General features: G+C 40.6%; 3 protein-coding genes across 4 annotated transcripts; all 3 read right to left on the bottom strand.

The window, feature by feature from the left end:
* Positions 1-236: 236 nt before the first annotated feature.
* Positions 237-15,729, bottom strand: LOC135619143 (RNA polymerase II C-terminal domain phosphatase-like 1). Of its 2 annotated transcripts, XM_065120854.1 has the most exons (18): positions 15,464-15,729; positions 14,916-15,366; positions 13,151-13,627; positions 12,632-12,842; positions 12,283-12,440; positions 12,120-12,190; positions 11,591-11,696; positions 11,419-11,502; positions 10,763-11,329; positions 10,613-10,676; positions 7,316-7,449; positions 7,187-7,240; positions 4,399-4,495; positions 3,723-3,955; positions 3,553-3,639; positions 2,175-2,240; positions 1,435-1,508; positions 237-838 (listed from the first exon to the last, which is right to left on the bottom strand). In XM_065120854.1, exons 2-18 carry the CDS (start codon positions 15,171-15,173, stop codon positions 730-732), a joined length of 2,850 nt encoding a protein of 949 aa, XP_064976926.1. In that variant the 5' UTR covers positions 15,174-15,366; positions 15,464-15,729; the 3' UTR covers positions 237-729. The 2 variants fall into 2 exon arrangements, with proteins under 2 accessions (XP_064976926.1, XP_064976927.1); XM_065120855.1 differs by having other exon boundaries at positions 14,916-15,729.
* A 1,791-nt stretch (positions 15,730-17,520) lies between these two features.
* Positions 17,521-18,961, bottom strand: LOC135619145 (uncharacterized). Its single transcript, XM_065120857.1, has 5 exons — positions 18,797-18,961; positions 18,508-18,725; positions 18,273-18,434; positions 17,964-18,199; positions 17,521-17,885 (listed from the first exon to the last, which is right to left on the bottom strand). The coding sequence occupies exons 1-5, from the start codon at positions 18,867-18,869 to the stop codon at positions 17,639-17,641; spliced, it is 936 nt and encodes a 311-aa protein (XP_064976929.1). The 5' UTR covers positions 18,870-18,961; the 3' UTR covers positions 17,521-17,638.
* Positions 18,962-19,523: 562 nt separating this feature from the next.
* Positions 19,524-21,528, bottom strand: LOC135619144 (probable glucuronosyltransferase Os03g0107900). The gene is made up of 3 exons (XM_065120856.1): positions 20,584-21,528; positions 20,260-20,504; positions 19,524-20,162 (listed from the first exon to the last, which is right to left on the bottom strand). Exons 1-3 carry the CDS (start codon positions 21,148-21,150, stop codon positions 19,706-19,708), a joined length of 1,269 nt encoding a protein of 422 aa, XP_064976928.1. The 5' UTR covers positions 21,151-21,528; the 3' UTR covers positions 19,524-19,705.
* Positions 21,529-23,298: the final 1,770 nt, after the last annotated feature.

Here is a 23,298-nt window from a genome sequence, read left to right as displayed (position 1 = left end):
ATCTCTTGTTTTCGAGTTGCAGGACTAGAAAAGCACAAGATCACTAATAATTCAGTAATCAAGTTCTTGTCAACAAATGCTGCTGCTTCAAGTGACTTCAGACAAGGCAACAAGATTTCCACCGAGCATCATGAGCAGACTCCTTGAACGCATCAAGATCCACATAAGAAACATCTTCCGCTCGTGAAACCTCTACTGACTCACCATAACTGGCAGTACACAAGTCCATAGAAAGATTAGGACAAAGCACTCTACCGACTCGCCATTCCAGTTGTCAGTAAATGTTTTGAGAGTTTACAGCAAAATGACTTTGTCAACTAAAACTAGAGAATGTTGGAAACATAAAGCCTAAAATTAAAAAAAAAATGCAAGAAACCCGAAGAAATAGAAAGAACCTCTCAGGAGCCCCAAAGTTTTAATATTCATTTGGGATCTCCCAACTATCGGGCAACAAAGGTGGTTTGATACTGTTGCCAAATTGACAGGTTCAAGCTGCAATGTGATCCCAAACACAAAAGTATAATCCGCATTGACGTGCACGGCTACATGCTTCCAAAAGAGGTTCTGCTAAAGATGCCCAAGAATGGATGAGATATAGCTTTTATCAATTTACTTGAGAAGTCTGCTCAACGTTTTCAGGAGTTGGTTCCCGATTAAACTCAACTGGCTTGCTCTGCCACAAAGCTAATATGATAACCATTGAAGAAGTGGGCTGGTAGCACAGTGCCTTCAAGGCACAGGAGTTTCACTTTTAGAATATCTTCCAGAAGGTGGAATTCTATGCAGTATATGTGAAACTTCTGGTTTGAAACGCTTGTTTGACATCATCGACAGTGACCTGAGAACGAAGAAAAAAAGAGAGGAAGATGTAAAGCAATTGGAAGTATGATTAACTGGGGATTACTGGTCAAAGAGAGGCTATAAAAACGATATGAACCAATTGCACAAATTCTTGTACCACAAAACTATAAAGAACCACCACCAATGACCATGCCTTTTTTATTTAGAATGAACAACAATGAATCATGAATAAATAAAAAAATGACAGCAGATTCCTTCAAGGCTCTAAATTAGCGAAATGAACAAACATCAATTTCTGCAAGATCCCAGGATCATGTTTCCAACAATTAGAAGATTCAAATGAGTCAACCTTTGTAAAATTGAAAGAGTGTTTCCAAGCATTCAAGCCTCTAACCAATAAAGCATGCAACTCTTGAGCAATTTCATGGAGGTTCCTAGTTTTTCAAGCAATTTCAACTCCTACAACAAAAACATTCATGCACACTATTGGCAGTCCAAAAAATCATTGAGCAATATGTTGCTAAATACTCTCATGCTTGAATATTTTGAGACATCAAAGTTGTCTTTAAAAAAAAAATTGTTTCAACAAAGTAAGAGCGTAATTAGGCATTCTATGCAAAAAAGTAATCTCACCCTGGTGAACTAGAGTGTTTTTGAGAATATTGTCCAAGCATGGACCTCAAAGTTCCAAGAGCTTCTTCGGCAGCCTGTAGAATTGATGCAAAATTAAGATTGGTGACATTGGTCAACTATATTTTATCAAGGAAACAAAATTTACATCATTATCTATGAAGTGCAGTAAAGACCACAACACTATTAAGCCATGGGTCAATGTATCTCAGAGGTACTGCTTACAAAAGAGGAAGAGCAAAGAAAGCCTGGTAGAAGCTAAAACAAAGAAAACAACCCTTGGAGAAATAAAGGTTTTAACCACAAACAGAGCAAATTAATAGAAGCTTTTACCGATCATATAGAAAATTGGAGTCCAAATACCAATATCTGTTTTGACTAATGAACAGAAAAAAACAGCTTATGCCTGAAAATGAACATCTGATTTTGAATTTCAACCTAAATCTCAGATGGCAAGCTGGGTGACTTCGCCTGACTAAATCCATGGCCAATTCAGGGCAGATTTGAGCTCAGGTATCATTGACAAGTGGTGGGCCTAGTATAGAAACTCAACATGACTTTAATTTATTTAGGTCGTGCTCCAGTTCAAAATTTTAACAACCTGGTTTAAATATATAATAGTAAGCTATCCATTTCCCAGGCATTATAACACTAGACAGCGTTGCATTACAATACAAAGGAGAAGAAAAGAAACAAAGAACAAAGATTAGAAAGAGAACTGGGAGGGTATCCAAATATACTACCTGGAGTTTGGCGTCTTCCCAGGACATTCCAACCCCTCTCCCCAAGATCTGTCTTGCTATTTCTACCTGAAAAGGCAATAAGCAGATAAAAAAGTGGTCCGTAAGAGAATAGTAACGGAAGAGAAGTCACACTTTTACTCATGAACCAATTGTTAATTTCTTCACTTTTTCAAAGTATGAATTTCATTGTAAGTACATAAATGGGAATCTAGCTTAAGTGGACATTTCACAATTAAATACTTCAGCTGGTTATCCAAACAGGTCACGTCATAACAAATAGTATCATAGATGCATTGGAGGATATGATAAGGGCTCGAGTAAGAATGAGCTATTTGTGGATGGAGGCAGACTGTTTGATCTGGGTGTTACTTTGGATTTTGGTCCCTAAGTCTTTCTAAAAGGGAAACAACACTACAGATGTTTCTGAAGTAGAAATTTCCGGTTTTCATATATATTTTCATGACCAGCTAATATGACAGAACACAAGATATTGCTCAAAGTCCGAGAACACTTTCATCTTAAATTACTTACACTCAGCCATAAGGTACTAGCCAGTAAAGAACAAGACTGTTAATATCAAGGTCTTGGGATGAATAAAGACTTCACCACTTACCCTTGATCAAATTTATTTAAGGTGCCATACCAAGCTGATTGACTACTCAACCATTTGCAATAAGAAAAATAAATAAATAAATGTTTTCACACATACATACATACATACATATATATATATATATATATATATATATATATATATATATATATATATATATATATATATATATATATATATATATATATATATATATATATATATATTTTTTTTTTTTTTTTTTTTTTTTTTTTTTTTGCAAAGGGTAAGTGATGAAGACGAGATTCGAGCCAGGACCTTGCAATAAACTGTCAAGGCTTTTACCAGCTAAACTAGGTGACACATTCCTTCAAAAATGTTGAATCGGGGTTCAAACCGGGGACCTCTAGTGTGAGACTAGCGTGATGACCGACTACAGCAACCAGATGCAAACTTGCCGCACCATACATGTTTCACTCTTAACAACATTCAACTCTCTTAATAATGCATTGAGAAGATGCTAGCATGGTAGCACATTACACCTTATCTAACCAAGATTCTACACATAAAAAGGTACCCATTCCCACGTATATTGTCGATCAACTGAAGCCCCCACAAATGGAAGGATACAACTCAAAATTTTGGTTAAATTAATGTTCAGAACTTCTGAAAAACAGAGATTTACTATATGAATTTTTGTTGACCAAGAGATATTAAACCAATAAGCCTATTCAGGTAATACATCACTGATACAATACATTGTTTTTTTCAAACTAAATTGTAAAAAAAATTAAGTTAGGGAATAACCTGCGCTGACACTTCCCCTTTACTAATTGATCCATTAGAAGGTGAAGGTTCGGCTCGAAAAACAAGATCGAAACCCTCCATGACACACTAACATGCAGAAACATCAGAAATAAATATCGTGGAATAAATGCCTGAAATACACATACAAGTGTCCTATAGAAGTAACATACTAGTTCTTTTAGGGAAGTAGTAGCAGATGTTCTTCTTGAGCTCTCTAATCTCTGATCCATGGAACGAGAATCTTCCGAGGTACTTGCAACTGGCAAAAGGTCATTCCTGGGGCATGGCTGATAGCCGTAAGAGTTTGAATCACTTAAAAGACCCATTTCTTTGGTTTGAGGGAGCTTAAGTAGATCTCCATGTACAGTATTAGGGCCACCCAGAGCATTTGACAAGTATTTATCTGAAATTAAAATTAGGATTAACTAAATTGCATACAAAAAGTACTTTTTTGAGGGAAAGAGTAAAGACTACAAAAGAATAAAGCTAAACGAAATTTCAACTAGTAGTTTGATGTAGCTTGAAGTTGTCATTGCTTAAGCATATACGTAAATGTAAAGGTTAGATAAGATTGATTCAAAGAAGTTAACATCATAATGAATATCATTCGTGAAAGCTAACAATGTAGGAGAAGTTACTAGAAAATGACAAACTAATTTTCTCAGTAGTTATTCAGAAATGTAGAAGAGTTCCTAATGGTCTCATTGCTCAAAATTATAATTTGACTTACTGCATTGAAAAGAAAACTACAGAAAACAATCATTTGTAGATTTTTATTTTGCCTACAGATATTGTTAAGGTTCATCAATAATTGATGTCTAGCTACTATAAATGGCAAAAGCATACCAGCCAAATTCCGAAGGGACATATCAGCAGCTCGATGCTGGGCTTCTTTCCTTGTTTTGCCAACCCCCTCACCTAATTTTTCTCCAACAAACCAAACCTGGCAAGTAAAAACATGCATGATTAACATCACAAGAAAATAATTCTTTCTGAAACAAGGAAAATGAGCAATAGTCATCCATGAGATCAATAAAAAATATAAAAGTTATACCATTAGGCAAGAAAATAGGAAAGTAAAGAAGTAAGGTTGCTAAAGTTCATTTTTCCCCTTCACATGTACTAAGGGGGTGATTAGTTGCTTGCAAGTGGACCATTTACAAGTGAGGTTGCCACAAGTAATCCACTTGCAAGCATTTGGTTGCTTGTAAGTAAGCCACTTGTAGCATGGACACATGCTACTGGACCCCTACATGCTTTCAAGTGGACTTGCATTCAAAAACCGGTTTCGGATTTCTTCGTGAACCTCTAACACATCGCCTCCTTACAAGTTCGAATGAGTTCTTAACATATGTTTGTATTTACTAATATGATATAAACCATATATTTAAATTAAACTTGGATGCAAACAAGTACTTGAATTTTACTTTGTGAATAGATGTGACTTTTGTTCAGATATTATTGGTTAAACATGGATTATGACATGTACATCATCTGGCTTCATCAATATAGGAGCAGGAAATGAGTGAATACATTGAACTTTTACCTAATGGCCCTATATACTGTCCTGTCCGCCAAGGTTTAATTTGTTGTCTCGACCAGTATATCCATGTGGTACAGGGCTTACTGTCCATTCCAGGTCCAGTAATAGACCTGGACTGGGTGCTAAGTCTGGTTCCTTTTTTGTGTGTGTAATCTTAACCTAATAAAAAACCCTATTCTGTGCCCGCCACACCCCACCAACCTTTTTCCTTTTTTCCTTTACCCCAACCTCTCTTGCTTGTGCAATTCATCTTCTTATGCCATCCCCTGCTGACCGCCCGATGTCATGCCACCTGCTGCCCCTGGCATCTGGTACTCTTCTCTTCCTCCTCCGCTGCCTCCTCCTCGCCCCTTCTTTGTACCATGTTATGAACCAGCATACCATCTGTTGACGTACTGCCACAGATTCAACCCAAACCGGTCTGCCATGGATCAATACCTAAAATGTAGAACCTTGCAACATGCCCACTTTCACTGGGAAGAAAGAACATGCTACACAACCTAGAATCCTCACTTGCGGTTCCTATGCAGAATGAAATCTGGAGGACCGCACACCAAGCTGTTAGGAATGGCGCTTAACAAATTTTGTGTCCTCATCAGGCTCAGGGCTTACTACATCTTCCTGGATTCCATAGTGCATTAACCCATGTATAGCAGTCACTGAGGTGCTAGGACTTTATAGTACCCTCTTCTACTAGTCTCCAAAGGAGTTTGATTTTCCATTTCATGGATAAGCTGCTTCCCACTCAGGGTCCTCCTTCATATCCAATGCAGAAATAAATCCAGAAAGCCTCTAATCACATTACTGACATATACCTCAATATTTTTTATGCGTACAGGTGCTAAGATAAGGGAAAACCACATCTTGAATTTATCCTCTAGAAGTCTAGATCATTACTGTATAAAAAAAGAACCATAAAAATGCCAAACCATAACAGAGATTCAGCCACTCAACTAAAGAGGATTCTTCAAACTTCCAAAGGTGGATGAACAGTACAGGTAGCCAAAAGTCTACCTTTATATTTTTAGTGTCTAAACTCTAGACAAAGATGGCCTCACATCATCCACTATATATATATATATATATAAACTATAGAGCATTAGCCCATAAAAGGGACCACAAAGTTTGTACTCCAGTACCTCTTACAACATCATATGCTAAGGCCCTAATTCCATAATATTAACAATGAAGCCTAGAGATTGAGTTGATGATAACAACAATATCAAAAACTTAATGGAGAATCAATACTTGAACAATACTATATCCATACTAGTAAAAGTGGAAACTGGAAAGCATAATCTAGTAGCTTCTGCTAACTACTGGTATCATAAGCTTAAGCACTTTGCATGATGCTATTTAATCCATTCCATGCAACCTACTGAACCAGTAGATTGAAAATGGATCACACAAGTGGTATTGGAACTGACACCTACAACGTGCAAAGAAAAGCATACAGAAAATGGTGGAGGTAGTATGGTATGGTGGAGGTAGTATGGTAGAGTTGTGATATCTCACGAATTCCATAACAACCATAGTCGAAAAACTAAAGGGAAAAAAGCCAAGAATTTGAACAATGGGGGGGCTGCATCAGAAAAAAAGAAAGGATGAATTTATAGATGTGAAATCAGAAAACCAACTATCAGAATTTAAGCACTTCGAACCAAGTTCCAAGCTCACAGACTGGGTCATTACAGTACAATAGAAGTGGCACATGCAAAATCAAATCCAGAAAAACACTGATAAAATGGAAAGAAAACAAGATCCCCCTCTCATGAACATTTGACATACAAAAATAAACCCATTATTCAATAAAATCAGTCAAAATCTAGAGCCATGATAAAGGAATAACAATGGTCAATGACACCTACATTATATTCCTTAAAAGATATGAGACAGAAAACCCATACTAAGAGATTACAATGCCAATATTTACATATGGTTCTGAATCAAGCTGAGTAAATAATAAGCCAACCATACTCAGCATAGTATAAAAATATACTTCAGTGAACATCTATTATCAACAAAAAAATGGAAACACAGGAATGGTATGAGAACTTCTAAAAGTCATTCTTGACCGGATAGTCTTAATACCTCGATAGAAAACTGCAATTCTGCCGTATCACAGAGAGTGCTTCGAAACTCCACCTAATAAAAGTATGAAAAAAGTCAAAAACATCAATTAGCAGCTTGATATCTATACACCAGAATTTTGAAAACTACCTTATTTCTACATTTTATTGCTATTTCCTGTAGAACTCCAGGAGGAGATCCTGCTTGCTTTATGGTAGCCTGTTTAGGTTCAAGTTGTGCGTCCTTGTGCCTTGAAAAGTTTCGACCCATAGGCATCTCCTCACCTTTACGTTGCAAGTTTGGAAAAAAGCAGCACAGCCCATTAGTTCCAAGACGAAGCAAAACAAAGATAGTGAGAACACAACTTAGACCACTTTTGACAACAATCTGATACAGAATGTGCAACAAATCAGAAATTTGACTGAATCACAAAAAAAAAAGGAATTCCAGCACCAATTATAGATCTCTAATGAACAACATTAAATGAACACAGACCACATAACATGAGAATAGTATTACTACCCAGAGAATATTTGTTGTACATGAAATGGGACCCTAAGTGGTGAAGAAAGTGTTGATTGGTTAGCAATTGTTCACTGTTAGAATTAAGTTATCTGTTTGATCGTATGCCTGTACACGCCTGTACCTGAAAAAGAAAGAACTTCCCAGATTGTTTATAGATATAGAGGGCATTGGAAAGTTTTTATGATAAGAAGCTCTTGGGATCCAGAAATTAAAATGAGTTCCTAATCCTTATATGGCAAAGTTGCTGCACTTGTTCCAAAGCATGGAACATGAGCCAAAGGTTGCTTGAACTGCTTTACAACGAAAAGTTCAGCCTCATTATTCCTTTTTCTCATGTTCCATTCACCTCTCATTTGACCACTATGAAGCTTCAAATCCTGAGATATTGAACACACCTAGTGTCAAGCTTAAGTGCTACTCCCCACCCTGCAATGGACAATCCATAATAATATCCATTGTGGTAATCAACTTGAGAAGCATTGTTGTCGACCCATCCTTCCAAAGGTTGCTTGAACAACAACGACTACACATCCTTCCAAAGTAAAACAGATTTATGAAAATTGTAATTGTGTATCAAAGGCTAGATTCATCGTACCATGGCATACCGCTCAGTACGGGTGGTACATGCTCGTCCAACAGAGGGTTGGTACAGGTAGGGTATATTGGCACGCATCCATGTACTATGCATCGGTATACTTAGTATGGCTCAATATAGCTCGGTATGTACCATACTAACAATTGGTCGGTACATCGGTACGAACCGGTACGGTGAACCATGATCAAAGATTTCACAAAATTCGAACAATCTTTGCCAATGATCATGAAGAATCCACATAAAAGGAAAGAAAATAGATATTATTACTTCAAAAATTATAATTGTGAAAAAGAAGAGTTCAACATGATGATAACAAAGGAGCAATAACAAAAATGAGGAGAAATAACAAAGATGGAAACTCCAAAAGTAAGAAAAAAATCAAGGTTCATTTCCTCATTGGACAGATTAATCTTTAGGGGGAACATCACCAACGGTGATAAGAGATCAAGAAAAAGATGACACGATTTTTCTAGCCATAGGGTAGCTCAGTCAATTTACTGTGACAAACAACCATCCTGAATTTTTAGAAAGGATTGACACAAAAAAGCAATTCTCAGAAACTAAAACTCTGCCTTGTGTGGGTAGAAGAAATTTCCCAAATTGTCTGGAATTGCATCAGCAGGGTTTCTTAACATTGAAAGATTTAGACTGTGATCATTTGAACCCCCACGTGCACCAAGCATGCCTGCATGGTTGGATATACATGTATAAGAGGTTCTTATAAAGGACTCTCATCTTGAATCCAAAAATAGCTAGTCCTATGGCTCTTCAAATTGACGTGCTCAGCTGTGCCTTCCTCTGGCCACATTTGTATCACTACCAACCATGAACGCGTTCGCCACACACTGTTCTTGTGATGCTTGAAATTCTAGTTTCAATTGTAACTATTTCATTAATTTTCTTACTAAAAAGAACGAATTAGGGTTCTTTTAAGTTTCAAGTAATATGACCTGTGGATTACTAAATTATGGATCTGACAATGGAACGAATACGAAAGTTCAGCAATAAAAAAAAATAACTCTTATTCCACCAAGCACCAGAAGTATGACAACTTGGACCATTTGTCTCAAATTGACCTCATGAAAATCTCCAAGGCTCAATATTCAAATTATGCTATGCCGATGGAATAAAAGCTGAAAAATGGCTACTAAAAAACAAGGTTCAGTTTCACTCACTTACAGAAAGAGGTAGCAGTAATTTCAAGTCATTGAGAATATTTTCACAGTATCTCACTGTTCATGTTCCAATAATTGCTGATCTCAGCAAGCATCCAAAACTTGATTGTCAGCATTCACATTAAGCCCAAGAAATAATAAATTTTAAAATACCCAAAATAACAAGGTAAGATCCTGACTACAAAGTATTATTGTAACGTAAACTATGATGGTCAAACAGATTTCATTTTCCCTAAACAGCAAGTGCAGAATAAGACAGTTAATCTGCAAAATTCACATCTACAGATTGAAAGCAAAATAACTTAATCAACATATAGGCATTCAATAGGACCTAAAGATCTATTAGTTTCTTGAAGGGTAGGTTACAACCAAAATATATAGCAGAGGGCTGGGAAAATTTTGAAAAACTACATGTCGACCTATTGTCCATTGATAAGTAAGAAACACATCATCAGTAAACAAAGAACAAACTTTTATATTCAGATCACACCACATCCCATGGCAATCTCCTTACCTGACGTACAAATTCAACTTGAATTAGGCTACAAATTTATGAAAATTTCAATTCTATATAACTTAATCAATGGAAGGATTATAACTTATATGTCAGTAACAATTTAAAGCTTCAATTTTCTCTGACTATAAGATAATAATTTTACATGAAAAATAGAATGAGTAGGAAATTATGAACCATTTGTCATGGAACTAAACTCAAAATCAACACACTATTGACCTAAAAATGGGCATAATTGACAGACATTCACAACAGTGCTTTAACTTTCAAAAGAGAAGAGGATGCAAAGGAAAAGAAAACTATCAGATGCAAAATATGAGCATGCACAAAGACACACAATAAGGTCTTATTAATTAAGTGTGAGATGAGGCATAACACATGAGATCAAACAATGTTAACAAAGATACACATTGGTGTGCAAGATAATATATACATCAGAATTCCATAAATTACTTTATAGCAAAAACTCACTTATATAGAAGTAAAAGATAAAAAAATATAATTAACAAAAACTGATGCTATAAAGCTAATAAATAGCAGCAAGCACTTGTTACTTGTACACATTTGGTAAAGTAAAGAATAAAAAATCCACCATGCAACAGACAAATGGAAATGCAGTCTTCAGTCATGTACCATACCTTGGAAGGAATTGAAGTTTGACAAGGAATTATTTAGCTGCAAACGATCACCTCCATTACGCAACTGAATCATTAAATCAGTTTAAGTTTAAACTAGTAAAATTATACACTTCAATACCTAACTGTTACCAGGTCAAAAACATAAGTCACCTGAATGGGTAATCTTCTAGGTTCATGAAGAACTCTATCAGAAGGAACAGAGTTCTCTCCACCATGCATAAAAGATGGATGCCTAGATCGTTTCCTGTAACGTCCAGGATCTGGTTCTCTACTAAATTCTTTAGGTGCGCTGTCTTGTTGTCTTGGATCAATCTCTTCCTCCAACGGAAACCAACTTCCTTGTGGTTGTACAGGAGGAATTGAGACACGAAGTGGGGGGCTTACAGGAAACGAAGGAGTAGGTTCTCTTGTGTCTTGACCATGTTGCAAGATGAGTAGTCGCCTCCTTGTGTCTGGATCTAATTCTGATTCAGGAACCTCACCCTCTTCCCTAGCAGGAGAACCCTGAAAGCTAGGTTCTGGAGAGGCCAATTGACCTAAAGGCCTACCTACTGGAACCGACTGAGCACATTGATTATTAGGTAATGGCACTGCCATCCGCATAGCAGTCAGTGAGGTTGTGTTGAATGAGGAAGGAACATTTTGTAAAGAAGATACTGGTCTCGGCCCAAAGTTCGTAACCATGGGCTGAACAGCTTGCATGCTGCAACTTGCTTCCTGTACAAGGTTAAAATGGACAGATGTATTATCAACTGCAGTTACCGATTCAAAGCATGAAATTGGTGATTTTTCAACAAAAAAAGTACCTTCAATCTCTTCCCAACCTCAGCATCTTCCATGCCATCAAGACAGACCTGATCTTTATTTGCATTTGCTGTTAAAGCGTCATCCTAAATCAAAAGAAGAGAAATTAAAGCAAAAGAATCAAAGGTTAAAGAAGTCTACATAACCTGGAAATTTACCGACAGAAAAATTTACCTCTGATATCAAAAAATTGCCCACGTCTGGAGCAGGTGGGAAATCCTTCATTTCGTCTTCATACAAAACTTCACTTATCCGTGGTAGTATTCCTTCATCAAAATCCCTATAATAAAGCAAAGACTGATCATGTCAAACAACTTACAAGGAACTAAGAGAATTCTCATGTCAAACATGATTTGACATTTCGAGTACCGGACCCATGCCAGTACACCACCAGAAGGGTTCAGGTTTGATACTTGCTGGCGTACCCACACATAGTATGCCAGCATGTGTCATGGATGGAACTTTTTGTAACAGACGCACTGATGGGAAGCATATGCCATGGTCCATGCTGCCAACCCGACAATGCATTGGACGATATGTATCGTTCAATACATAGCAGTCGAACGAAACGTAGAACCATGAAGTCAAATATATGCGAGTTGATATAGCTAAACACAATTAACAACGTAGCAAGACTTTCATGATGTCAAAAATATGCAAAGTTGATACAGCTAAACACAATTAACAAAGTAGCATCACTTACTTGAAAAAACCACCTCTAACATTGCATGCAACATTTCTTGCAACACATAAAACTGGGATGGTGCTATTTGCCTATCAAATGTTAAGATAAAACAATCTCTTTAAGCATACATAGAACAATTAAGATCTACATGAATATCTAGTTCATATAGGGTCCACTGTACCTCTGCTTGAGGAGCATAATATGGGGCAAAAGCAGGGACAACATGAACTCTTGGTTGATCTTTCTCATCCCAAACTTTCAGACGGTCATCAATTACAAGTGCCATCTTCGGATGGCAGATTCCATCTTGAAAGACATTGAGCAGTGACTTTCTTGAGCCTATCAGAAGACGAGTCAACACCAACATACAAGAATTGAATAAAATAGGGAACAGAGAAAAATATAAAACAGATGTCAATCAGTATATAGTATCCAAAAAATGCAGAGAATTCCATGAGAAATCGATCTCTTTCAGGGAAATATTGCAGAGGATATGTCATATATAACAGCAAAATGTATGCATGACATACCTGATTTAACACAAACTATACGATCAAGTAATTTTGAAGAGTTAATCAAGCTTGAATCTGGATCTAAAAGCCTCCACATTTCCAAAGCATAATCTCTTTCAGCCATTGTGCAAACATAGACCTCAAACCGTTTGCGTCCTCTTGCAGTTAGATAGCTCCGAAGATCTTCCCATGCAGGCCTTAATCGTACAAGAACACTTGTATCTCGTATCTAAAGATAAAATGAATTTTATCCACCTTAACTAAAGATATACCAATCAAGTTAAAACCGGAAAAGAACAAATTAAAAAGCTAGTAAGGCATATATGATATTTGTGATTTCTCTGAAAGTTATAGCACTCAAGGTAACTAATTACATTTCCAGAAAATTTTTTGATAGCAGACAGAGCTTATTTCAATTCTTAATCAGGAAAAAAAGAACACAGAAATAAGAAATGGCATTTGATGCAGGAAGATAATGGGAAGGAACAAAGGGGTTAGTCATATTTTGCAACATAAAGAACAGGACAAGAAACATACAGATGGATTTACACGTGTTAGAATGATGCTTTTCTCTTGTATCCGTATTACTGGACGTGTAATCAATTGATGATTATCAGACAAAGGTGGAACCATCTCTGATTGAACCTTGAACACCTTTCCATTTTCAACAACCTGGTCATTTTCTGCATATTGTTTCAAGATTGATTTATCGTCCTGATACCGCTTTATCTCCGTTAACATGCCAGCAATGCGCAGAGGATCTGTCTCATTACTTATCTTTCGCTGAAGTGCATCAATCCGGTCCTCGAATGAGCGCATGGTATTAGCAACTAGAAGTGTTTCATCAAGATCAAACACAATACCAAGGCACCTTAGGTTCAACATCAAAAGAGAAGATTCGTACAATCGTGATAGCACACTAAATCCCCAGAAACAAGCATATGGCATAGGATTCTTTCTGGAAGCCATGGCCACCAGGTGCAGCTCTTCTTCACCTAGTGCAATAACAGCAGTCTGCAAGCACATTGAATGCATGAATGAAGAGAAATTTAGATACTTAATTTAGAAATTGCCACATATAAATTTAGATACCTAATTTAGAATTGCCACATATCAATGCCAATTTTGTAGGCTTAAGATACGCATAAGATGTGCACCGTGCACATACAACCATGACCAACAAAAAAGGATGAAGAAATGTGTATGCTTCTTTGATATAGGGACTACAGAACAATTGAATTTTAAGCATATCAGTAATCATCATATAAAAACATCAAAATAAACCATGCAAGGTTCAGTTGAGAACAGAAATCAACAAAGTTTAATCAATCGAAATAAATGCTTCAATCTAAATTTTTCATCCTTTGATGTCATTCAGACCACTTTGATCGAACTACATCACAGCCTATCACTGTCATTCTTGTTTGGACATCCATGAGAAATTTATTCTTGTAAATATTCTAGTTGTACCATACATAAGTCTTAACGCAACATAATTCCATACAAACCTAGCATAATTAATTATGAGTGTCAAGGATGGACAGCAAGGCAGTTGCCAACAAATACCTTATCAAAGTGAAGGTTGAAAGCCACTTCTAATCAAGGTTAAGATAGGACATCAACACTAATTTAACCAAAATGGAGATTACCTTCTAGAAAAGGACTTCAACTTTTACCGAGCTCTATTCTATAAGAGAAATGGAATAGAGTTCTGAGAGAGGGATAAACTGATAGCCTTAACAACCATATCCGATTGCACTATGACAAAGCAAAAATAATACAGTAATGAAAACTTTTATTACTTGCAACAACAGGACTGAGCTGATTGTTTAAAACCTGAAGGCAAAGCTAGTCCAAACTGATCTAGAAAACACTAGGAATAATTAACATCTGAAAAGAAAATTTGTGCTTTACTAGACGATTTATTGTATTGGAGGACGAACAATGAAGTAATGCATAAGTCAAGCAACCAATTTACTGTGTAGTGAATAAAAAGAGATACAGTAGTCTAAAATTTATGGGACAAATCTTGTTTTTACGACAATATGACATCGTGTTACTTGAACAATTCCAAGCCGGTAAAGTTTCAATAGAGCGACATTTGTTTCAAAATCAGTGTAATCAGATCATGAAAGGTGAATTTCACCAGCATATTCCCTTTTGAAAAAAGCAAGAGTTGCAAGCAATGAGTTAAAATCTAGACCTATTCACAAAGTGATTCTGCTAGGATTCACTATACATCATCCTGCAGCTGCATAAAAATCTTTCGTTACGATTTTTGTTTCCTTTTGGGGAATAATACCTTATTCTCACTGAAGAGCGTGGCGTGCAAAGTGGACATCGGCGAATCTTTGGACAGTGGTGACTTCGACTCCATTTTGAAGCGGACGCCACCGGAGGCGACTGTATGAAGAATGGCGAGCGGCGGGCACCGCTCGCTGGAAGGCGAGAGATGGGAGATCCGGATCTCCCTGAGCCATGAGCCGGTGTTCGGATTCTGGGGATAAACTTCCACCTCCCCAACAAGGGAGTTCTCATAGTAAACTGCCGAGTTAAACATTTTTACAAGATCAAGATGAGATCTTTGTCGACCAAACCAGGAAATCCTTCAACAAGACCTACAGATCTAGGCCTGATCGTTCCGTATACAGTCCTGCAAGTCAAAGTCCGACCACGGTAACAGTCATCAAGAAGTTGGATCTTGGATCTTTCCAGCAACAAGAAAAAGAAACTACGGTTCGAATCTTCCGCTCCTGTATCAAAAGATCAAAACTTTCTGAGGTCCAATTTCATCTTTTAAGCGGTGCAAATCTGGAATTCGAGGTTCTCAGAGGATAGATCTGTTCTTACGAAAAAGTTCTTTAATCTGTCCTGCAGTTGGGGGTTGGGGGGAGGGTGCTCGCGAGCAGCTCGGATTCGTTACACGAGTGGGGAGAGAGGGGTTGGGGGGGGTGGGGGGGGGGAGAGGGATTTAATGCTCCGCCGTTTGGAATCGGAAAATTACAGTTCTGAGAGAGGGCGATTCGAGGGTTTCTTGGTGTTCTTCCCTCTTTCTTTTGTGGTTCTCAGAAGCCACCGATGAGGAATCCGAAACCCTAGCACCCCGATTGACGAAGAGACACAACTGGAAAACGATGGCTTTAAAGAGATCAGACCAACCCGCAGCATAAATAACAATAAAAAATATATAATAATACTACTATTAGACTTTTACATATCTGTCCTTGCCAATTTCGTCAAAATATTAATATCCATAATTTTCTTCCACGACTATATTCCATTACTATTCATCCAAAGTAACTCAGGTTAACAATTATGGACCAGATTTACCCCCTTTTCGAATTTAATGTAGCGGAAATATTAAGATGTTTAATGTCACAGTCGATGGATCAAATTCGAGGGATATATACGTAATTTTACCTAGTAAAGGCAACAACGAGAGGTGTGGAGGTGGGGATGGAATCATCTCTCGTCTTTGTCCACTGTGGGCCAACGTGGTGGGCCACAAATGGCAAGTGGTGAGCTGTCGATTACGCTTCTACAAATCGAGACTCGGTCTAATTTGTCGCTTTCTCCAACTCGAGGAGATTGACAGCAACGTGACGTGACACGAGAGACTGGTAATGTCTTCTGGAGCTACTTGTTAGTTACTCGATTCGTCGGCTATGGCATCCGTCCCTTGTTCCAATCACGAAGCCGGTGCACGAGTGGGTACCGAAGAAACTGAGTAGAAAGAGTTTTTGGTTATATCTTTTCTAGCTATTCTACTTGTTTGGTACCCCCGTCGTGGCCTTCGATAACAAAGCCGGTGCACGCGTGGGTACAATTCAAACAAGTACGAAGAGTTTTCCTGAATTTCGTAAAACTATTTAGTGTTACCCCAATCGCCAACCATGCTATCTGTCAGCAGCTCCAATCAAAGAGCCGGTGCGCCTTCGGGTACGTAAGGAGTTGGTAGTTGGTAGGAAGAGTTGTTTTCATATTAAAAAATCTCATATCCATCAACATGATCATCATTCATTTTTTTTATTCCCATCAAATTTGATATAGATTGATTAGATTTTTTTCACCCTACTTATGGTTTATGATGCACCCATAATTAAGAATCAATAAAGTTTTTTTTTTCTCTTTTAATATAGTATCGAAACCTATGTTCTAATCTTCCCTCTATTTTGATGTTCCTTCCTCACTCGAGGAAATCACAAATCCATAATCTTCCTCACGCAACATTGATGAGGATAATAATGACGATAAGACTCGGGCGATGTCAGCTGTCCCAGATGACGCATTGTGTCTCTGTTGACCTCACAGCACCTGGTCAATGCGGACCGAAGTGCCGACCGAGATGCATTAACACCCTGCTTAGGCTCGATCCCTCACGCCACACCAACGTAGATGTCAGACGCTACCAGAAGTACTATAAAAACCCTCGCGCTCCGAGGAAAAGAGAGGAGGATGAACAGAAAAAACCCCTACGACTATTCACTAACTTGATTGTCGGAGGGGGCGGACCAAGCTCCCCCGACCCGACCTATGTGCAGGTGCGAAGACGAAAGCCTCCCACTAAACGCCCAGGCGAGGAGTTCCCTCCCGGAGAAAAAAACGACCCCGTACCGATCAGACCACCATAATCAACCACCTCAGCAGTCTCAAGAGTCGCCCCAGAAAGATCTCCCATCATCTTGATCCGAACCAAACCGCGTCGATCCCGTGACCATGTCTCAAAGTTGTTTAGACATGATGCTCTTTGAGTTCTCAAATCTTTGACCTTCTCACTGATGACCTAACTCATGCTGGTCACCGCTTAAATCTATCGTTGGTTTCCTCTAAGAATCAACGATCTGATCCTCCAACGATGTTGCAGGTTCTTCGCAGTTTAAGCCTCGTTTTTATAGTTGACTGCGATGTCAACCCATATTGCTTCTCATTCACTGAATGCTTTATTTTTCACACAATCTATAGTTGTGTTCGTCTGATCAATGATACGTCAATCATCATGCAGCGTATTTCCTCGAGCCAAGAGTCTCAGAGATGGCCCTTAACGAAGTCGATGAGAAGCTGGTTCACTTGCTCCGGGAACTGCTCCTGCACAAAATGGCTTCCTTCGGGGACGTAGACGATCTCCAGATCAGGGACGAATTGCTTCACCGTGCCGCTCCTGACGTAGTCCTCCATGGCCGGAAACCTGAGAACGTAGTCTTTTTCTCCCATGATCAGCAGCGCAGGGACTTCAACTTTCGGATCGGCTGGGGCCGTTACCTTGAGCAGCGACCTACAGAGAAGCAGACCGGCTGTGTCAACACGGTTTAAAGGGCTTCTTCTCATGCTTCTGCTAGCTTTGGCAGCTCACCGGTATGGCATATGGAGCGGAAATCGAAACCCCGAGGTCTCGTATAGAGCAGCATAGACATCGACGTCTTCCTCGGTGCACCACTGCGGCAAGGGCGTGGATGAGTCGGCAAGGTCCATGATCTCCTGGCCTCTCTCGGCTATGGGAATCTCAACCCTGGAGAATAGAATATAGATGGTGCGAACGACTCTCCTGACATCGAACCGGCCGAAGTCTGCCTCCGCTCGACCTGGCTCCTGTCGTCGGAGAAGATGAGATAAGATAAACAGTAAGCAATTTGCTGTGAGCGAATGAATCGTGGGATTATACCCGCCACCGCAGTATGTAAAAACCTTCGGGAAGCGTGTCGCTGTCTAAGTTTCGGGCGATGAATGGCACTCCTAAGGTCACGACACCCAGCACCCGTTGCGGATGATACAGAGCAAGATGATAAGCAGGCCAGGCGCCGAAGTCCTTCCCGACAACAAACACCTTGCGTGCAAAAAAAACATTTACCCATCTGTCAACCCTAAAGCGATCCGCTTCGGAGGATCAAAGATAGTACCTTGGGGATGGAGAGGGAATCGAGGATGGCGAGGAGATCCGCGACGAGGTCTTCCCAGGTGGTGTTCTCCGGCTCTGTTGGCTGGCCGGAGAGGCCGTAGCCACGGAGGTCCGGGGCGATGGCCTTGAATCCTGCTTCGGCGACGGCGATCATCTGGTGCCGCCACGAGTACCATATCTCCGGAAATCCATGGACGAAGAGGACGGTCCCCAATTCACCTGCGTCCTCACCCACACAAGGCAGGTCGGATGGGAAGAGGGAGAGTAAGGTGATGTGGGGATTCGCTTACCTTTTCCTATGTGAGCTATGTGGAGGCTGATGCCTCGGACGTCCAGGTGAGAGTGCTCGATCTTCTCCACCATCTCCTGCCGCCGACCACAACGAGTCTTACACGACGACAATGTCAGAAACAACAACTAGTTTTCAGAAAAACTTCAGCCCTATCTTAGAGATAAGATAGTTGATCTTATTTAAATCACATATATATATATATATATATGAAGGTAAAGACTTTTGACAAGTCTCACATTTATCACTTAATCTTTAATAATAATAATAATAATAATCGATAGCCGACCAGTGCAAAGGTTGCACCTCATGTGACATCGACTATATCTGATCGATTGAGAGACAGGACCACTGTGCTTATCGTATACAAATTGAAAGCAGCAAGCAAACATCATGGTCTGCATTCTGGCCATCATTCACATCATACCCTCTGCTTGCAGAAAACACAACTTTAATCTCTTCCCATACCAACTCCGCTCCTCCTCTTTAATCTTTCCCAAGGCCAGCAAAGGAAGCATTTTTAATTCCGTAAAGTATCTTTCAAGCTCAGACTTCCTTCATCTCTTATTCTTTACCCACCCCTTTTGCTCATGAATCAGAGACTCAGATCTCTAACATCTTTAATAACCGTGCTTCAGGGAGAGACTTCCTTCTTTGGATTTATAATCATCTTTGGTCGGTGATTAATTAATGTGCCATTCATTAATCAACTATTAATTCTAGCAAAATTGTAATAATTTCTTTTTTTAATCGTATAATTTTGTGAATAGTGAAATAAATAAATAACAGGAAAACGGGGATGTCCGACCGATCTACGTCACACGACACGCTCGTGAAGCGAGCGCGACAGCCCGTGACCACTCGCCGTGTACGACCGCCGCGCTACCTCCACGTGTCGGCTTGCACCGCCTCACCTCGACCGCCACGGCCGGCGGCGGAGCCTCATCCCCTCGAGCGCCCTGAGAACGTGCCACGTCGCGTCGCCCTGCTCCGTGGGGCGGTGGAAGAGCAGGGAGCGGCGCCGGGCTGGGTCCCACAGATTCCGCTGGATCGCCGACAGATTGGTGGCCGCCACGTGGTCGAGCGTCGCCTCGAGCCGGCCGACGTCTGCCTCCGCCACCGTCACCGATATCTCCGGCCACCGCACCGCCTCCGGGAAGGGCAGCCGGATGTCGTCTGCGATGATGACGGGCACGCAGCCGAGCGCCACCGACTCCACCAGCCGAGGGCTCCACGGCGCCCACCCCAGCGGGCACAGGCAGAACACCGACCGCGCCATCTCGGCTCGGTAATCGCCGGATCGTTTCCTCTGCAGCCGGAACCTCGGGTTCGCGCTGTACCGCCGCCATATCTCCGTCCTCACCCTCCTGCATCCATCCGACAACAGGGAATCGTCGGCAATTACTTGTGACGAGCTCGAACGGGCGCGATCGTTTCTTGTTGTCTTCTCGAGTTCATCGTTACCTGCCGTAGAAGCGGCCGCTGACGTTCTTGGGATGGACCTCCATCTTGCCGCGAAAGAAGACGAAGATGTCGCGCCTCGCCTTCTCGGGCGCCGGCCGCACGTCTTCGATGCCCGGCGGCACGTAGGGAGGAATCAGAACGTGCTCTGCTCGCTGGCACGGGTGCGGCGACCGCACCCCGAACGTCTGCAGGATGATCGACCTCTCCAAGAACTCCGGTATCCCGTCCGCCATCGCAACATCTTCCTGCAAGCATCATTCGGCCGTGCGTCACCCCACCGTGCTAATCAAAACCGAAGAGTAGTACTGGGGAGTTAATGGTCACCATGGCGTGGAAGCAGGCGCCGTAGTCGTGAGACGCGACGACGACGTGGTCGCGGCCGTGGGAGCGATTCCAGAACGAGAAGCGGGAGGACACGAAGTCCACCGCCGAGGACAGGAGCGGGCGAGCGTGGTGGAGGGAGGGGAAGCCGTTGGGCGTGCTGAAGTTGCAGGAGACGTAGACTGGGACGAAGAAGAAGTCGGCGTCGTTGGGGTCAACCGCGCGGCCGGGGTACCCAAGCAACGCCTGATGGATCGCCACCTCCGAGGCGAACAGGTGGCTGCCGCACCGCGGGTCCGACAGCCAGTCCTTGTTGTACCGAGAAGGGAGCTCATAGACATACACCTTAGGAAGCGGCGAAGAAGAGGGCTCCCGCGCCTCGATCAGAGCTCGAGCCGGGAGATTCGGTTTGAGGTGAAGGGGATGAGACAAGAAAGAGGAGGAGGAGGAGGAGGTGGTGGTGAGGAAGAGGAAGACGGAGAGAGCTAGCCAGAGAATCCATTTATAGTATTTCCAGAGCTGGAGAGCTTTCTGGTGGTGGAGTTGAGCTCTTCTGGCCGTCACCTTCATCTAAGAGGGTGCCTTCTGGTGCGGTCAGACGATCGGAGCTCAGGTCAGGAAGAGGGAGGCTACAGATAACGATTGCAGGAGGAAGGTAGTTGACGGTGAATCCATGAAAACAAACACCGGGAAGAAGAAGAAGCAGTAATTGTTCCGTGTTTTACCAGCTTCCATCAGCCTCCTCCGCCCATGGTGCGGGTGGGCCAGTGATCATGACGAGAAACTTAGCAGTAGATTCTCCTTCATCTGACGCGTTCCTCGATGCGCTGTCGGGTCACATGGGATGCGCCATTCTCGCCTTTTTCTCCACCTCTTTTCGTGAAAATATTACACTGTTCTTCTTTAGTCCCTCTCCTTTGGCTGGCTTGGCGATCAGACGCGTTCGCCGTAAGAACAACCCGTCGGATCACGGCAGATGACACCCCTCTCTCTCTCTCTCTTCTTCTTCTTCTTCGTCGTGAGGTTTCAAATCCTGAACTTGGACGATGAAGTCGTCGGGACGCGCCTCACTCAGCAGAGACTGCTGGCCAAGCAACGACTCGGTCAAAATTGACCCAAAAGCGGTGTTGACTATTCATTTATATTATCATGGTAAATAATAAGTAATGACTGCCTAATCTGCTCGATGGAAGCGTATGTTATTTGAATCTATCATTTGATGTAATGTATAATTTCTCACGGTTCACATCGACATGACTAAAGTGAACCTTATAGACTCTTATTTGCATTATTCCTATATTCCGATTTAACATGGAACGATGGAAGGAACGTCACGACAAGCTTAAACAAGCTTTTGTATTTTGAGACACGATGGACGTCGCGATAGTTATACTGTGGCAACTATTGTTGTCAGAGATACCACACTGAAAGCAATCATGGCCCACCCAAGGATACGACCCTCAGCCCACGGAACGAACAACTTTAGCTACGAGTGACTACCGTAGGACGGTGGCGGGGGCCCCAGATGGAACGGGAGATGTACGTGTCGACGAGTGGAAGGTCGTAATTGTGGGCCCCAAGGATACGCACCTTTGGATTCTCTCTCCAGCGAGGCAGTGCCGTGAGACGTTACGTTTTCACGTGGTAAAGCAATGCGTGCAATCAAAAGGGGTATGCGCCGTGTGGGATCCGATACAGTGATATTTTGATCCATTTCACTCGATCTTTAAATCCCTTTTCTTTTATTAAGATAAAATTGATCTATCGAATTTCTAATCTTTTACTGTAATCGTATTTATTTCGAAGCGATAGAAAATGGAAATATTGATTTTGTGTTTGATAGAAGATAAGATTTCCCCAATTATACGAAGAAATCTCTCTATTCTTTTTATTTTGTTGAGGGAAATCCTTATAAATAAGAGAGGGAACATGTTAATAGATTTAAGCTAAATTTATTTCATTTCTACAATAAAGCTTCTTCAATTATTTTATTTCCTAAGAGGCTTCACGGTAAATCCTCATGTAAGGAGAACGAAGGGAACGCTGCTCTTGCTTTAAACTATTCTTTGCATCGATCCAAGATTGGTATCCTTGTTAAGAGCACTATCTTGCGGGGGCATGATAGAAGATAAAGATTTTCCCAACTTGATAGAGGATAATATTTCCCCAATTATATGAGGAAATCTAGAGGGAACATGTTAATAGATTCAAGCTAAAACTATTTCATTTCTACAATAAAGCTTCTTCAATAAAGCTATTTCATGTTAATAGATTCAAGTCTCTATCAATGTTGCATGTTTTTTTCGATCAAAGATTGATAAAAGAGAGCATATGTTTTGTTGGTGAAGAAGATATGCAAAAAGAAATTAAGGAAAATAGAGAAAGAAGGTTAAATAGCAAAATAATAAGGAAAAAATCGGAGGGGAGAGGCAAAACAATATGAAATTAGGACATAAAATATCGAGGAAATGTTTTTGTGACGGTTCTTCCTTCGAATATCAATTCTTATGAAAAGGAAAGGAGGAAATGTGATAATTCACCGGAGATAAATAGTGAGAAAAAAATAAAATAAAAGGTTGGATTTGAGTGGTTATTATGGTAACAGCACAGTTACAACGAAAATAGATAAGAGTTTAAATTGATTTAAGAGGGTTGCATTATTATTTATTTGGGTTTAATCATTTTGGTTCAAAATCCATATATTAACAAACAATATCA

This window comes from Musa acuminata, chromosome BXJ2-8 (assembly GCF_036884655.1).
Source record: "Musa acuminata AAA Group cultivar baxijiao chromosome BXJ2-8, Cavendish_Baxijiao_AAA, whole genome shotgun sequence".
In the NCBI taxonomy this organism is placed as follows: domain Eukaryota; kingdom Viridiplantae; phylum Streptophyta; class Magnoliopsida; order Zingiberales; family Musaceae; genus Musa; species Musa acuminata.
The sequence above is the reverse complement of the archived record's forward strand: the minus strand, read 5'-3'. Positions and strand labels throughout refer to the sequence as shown.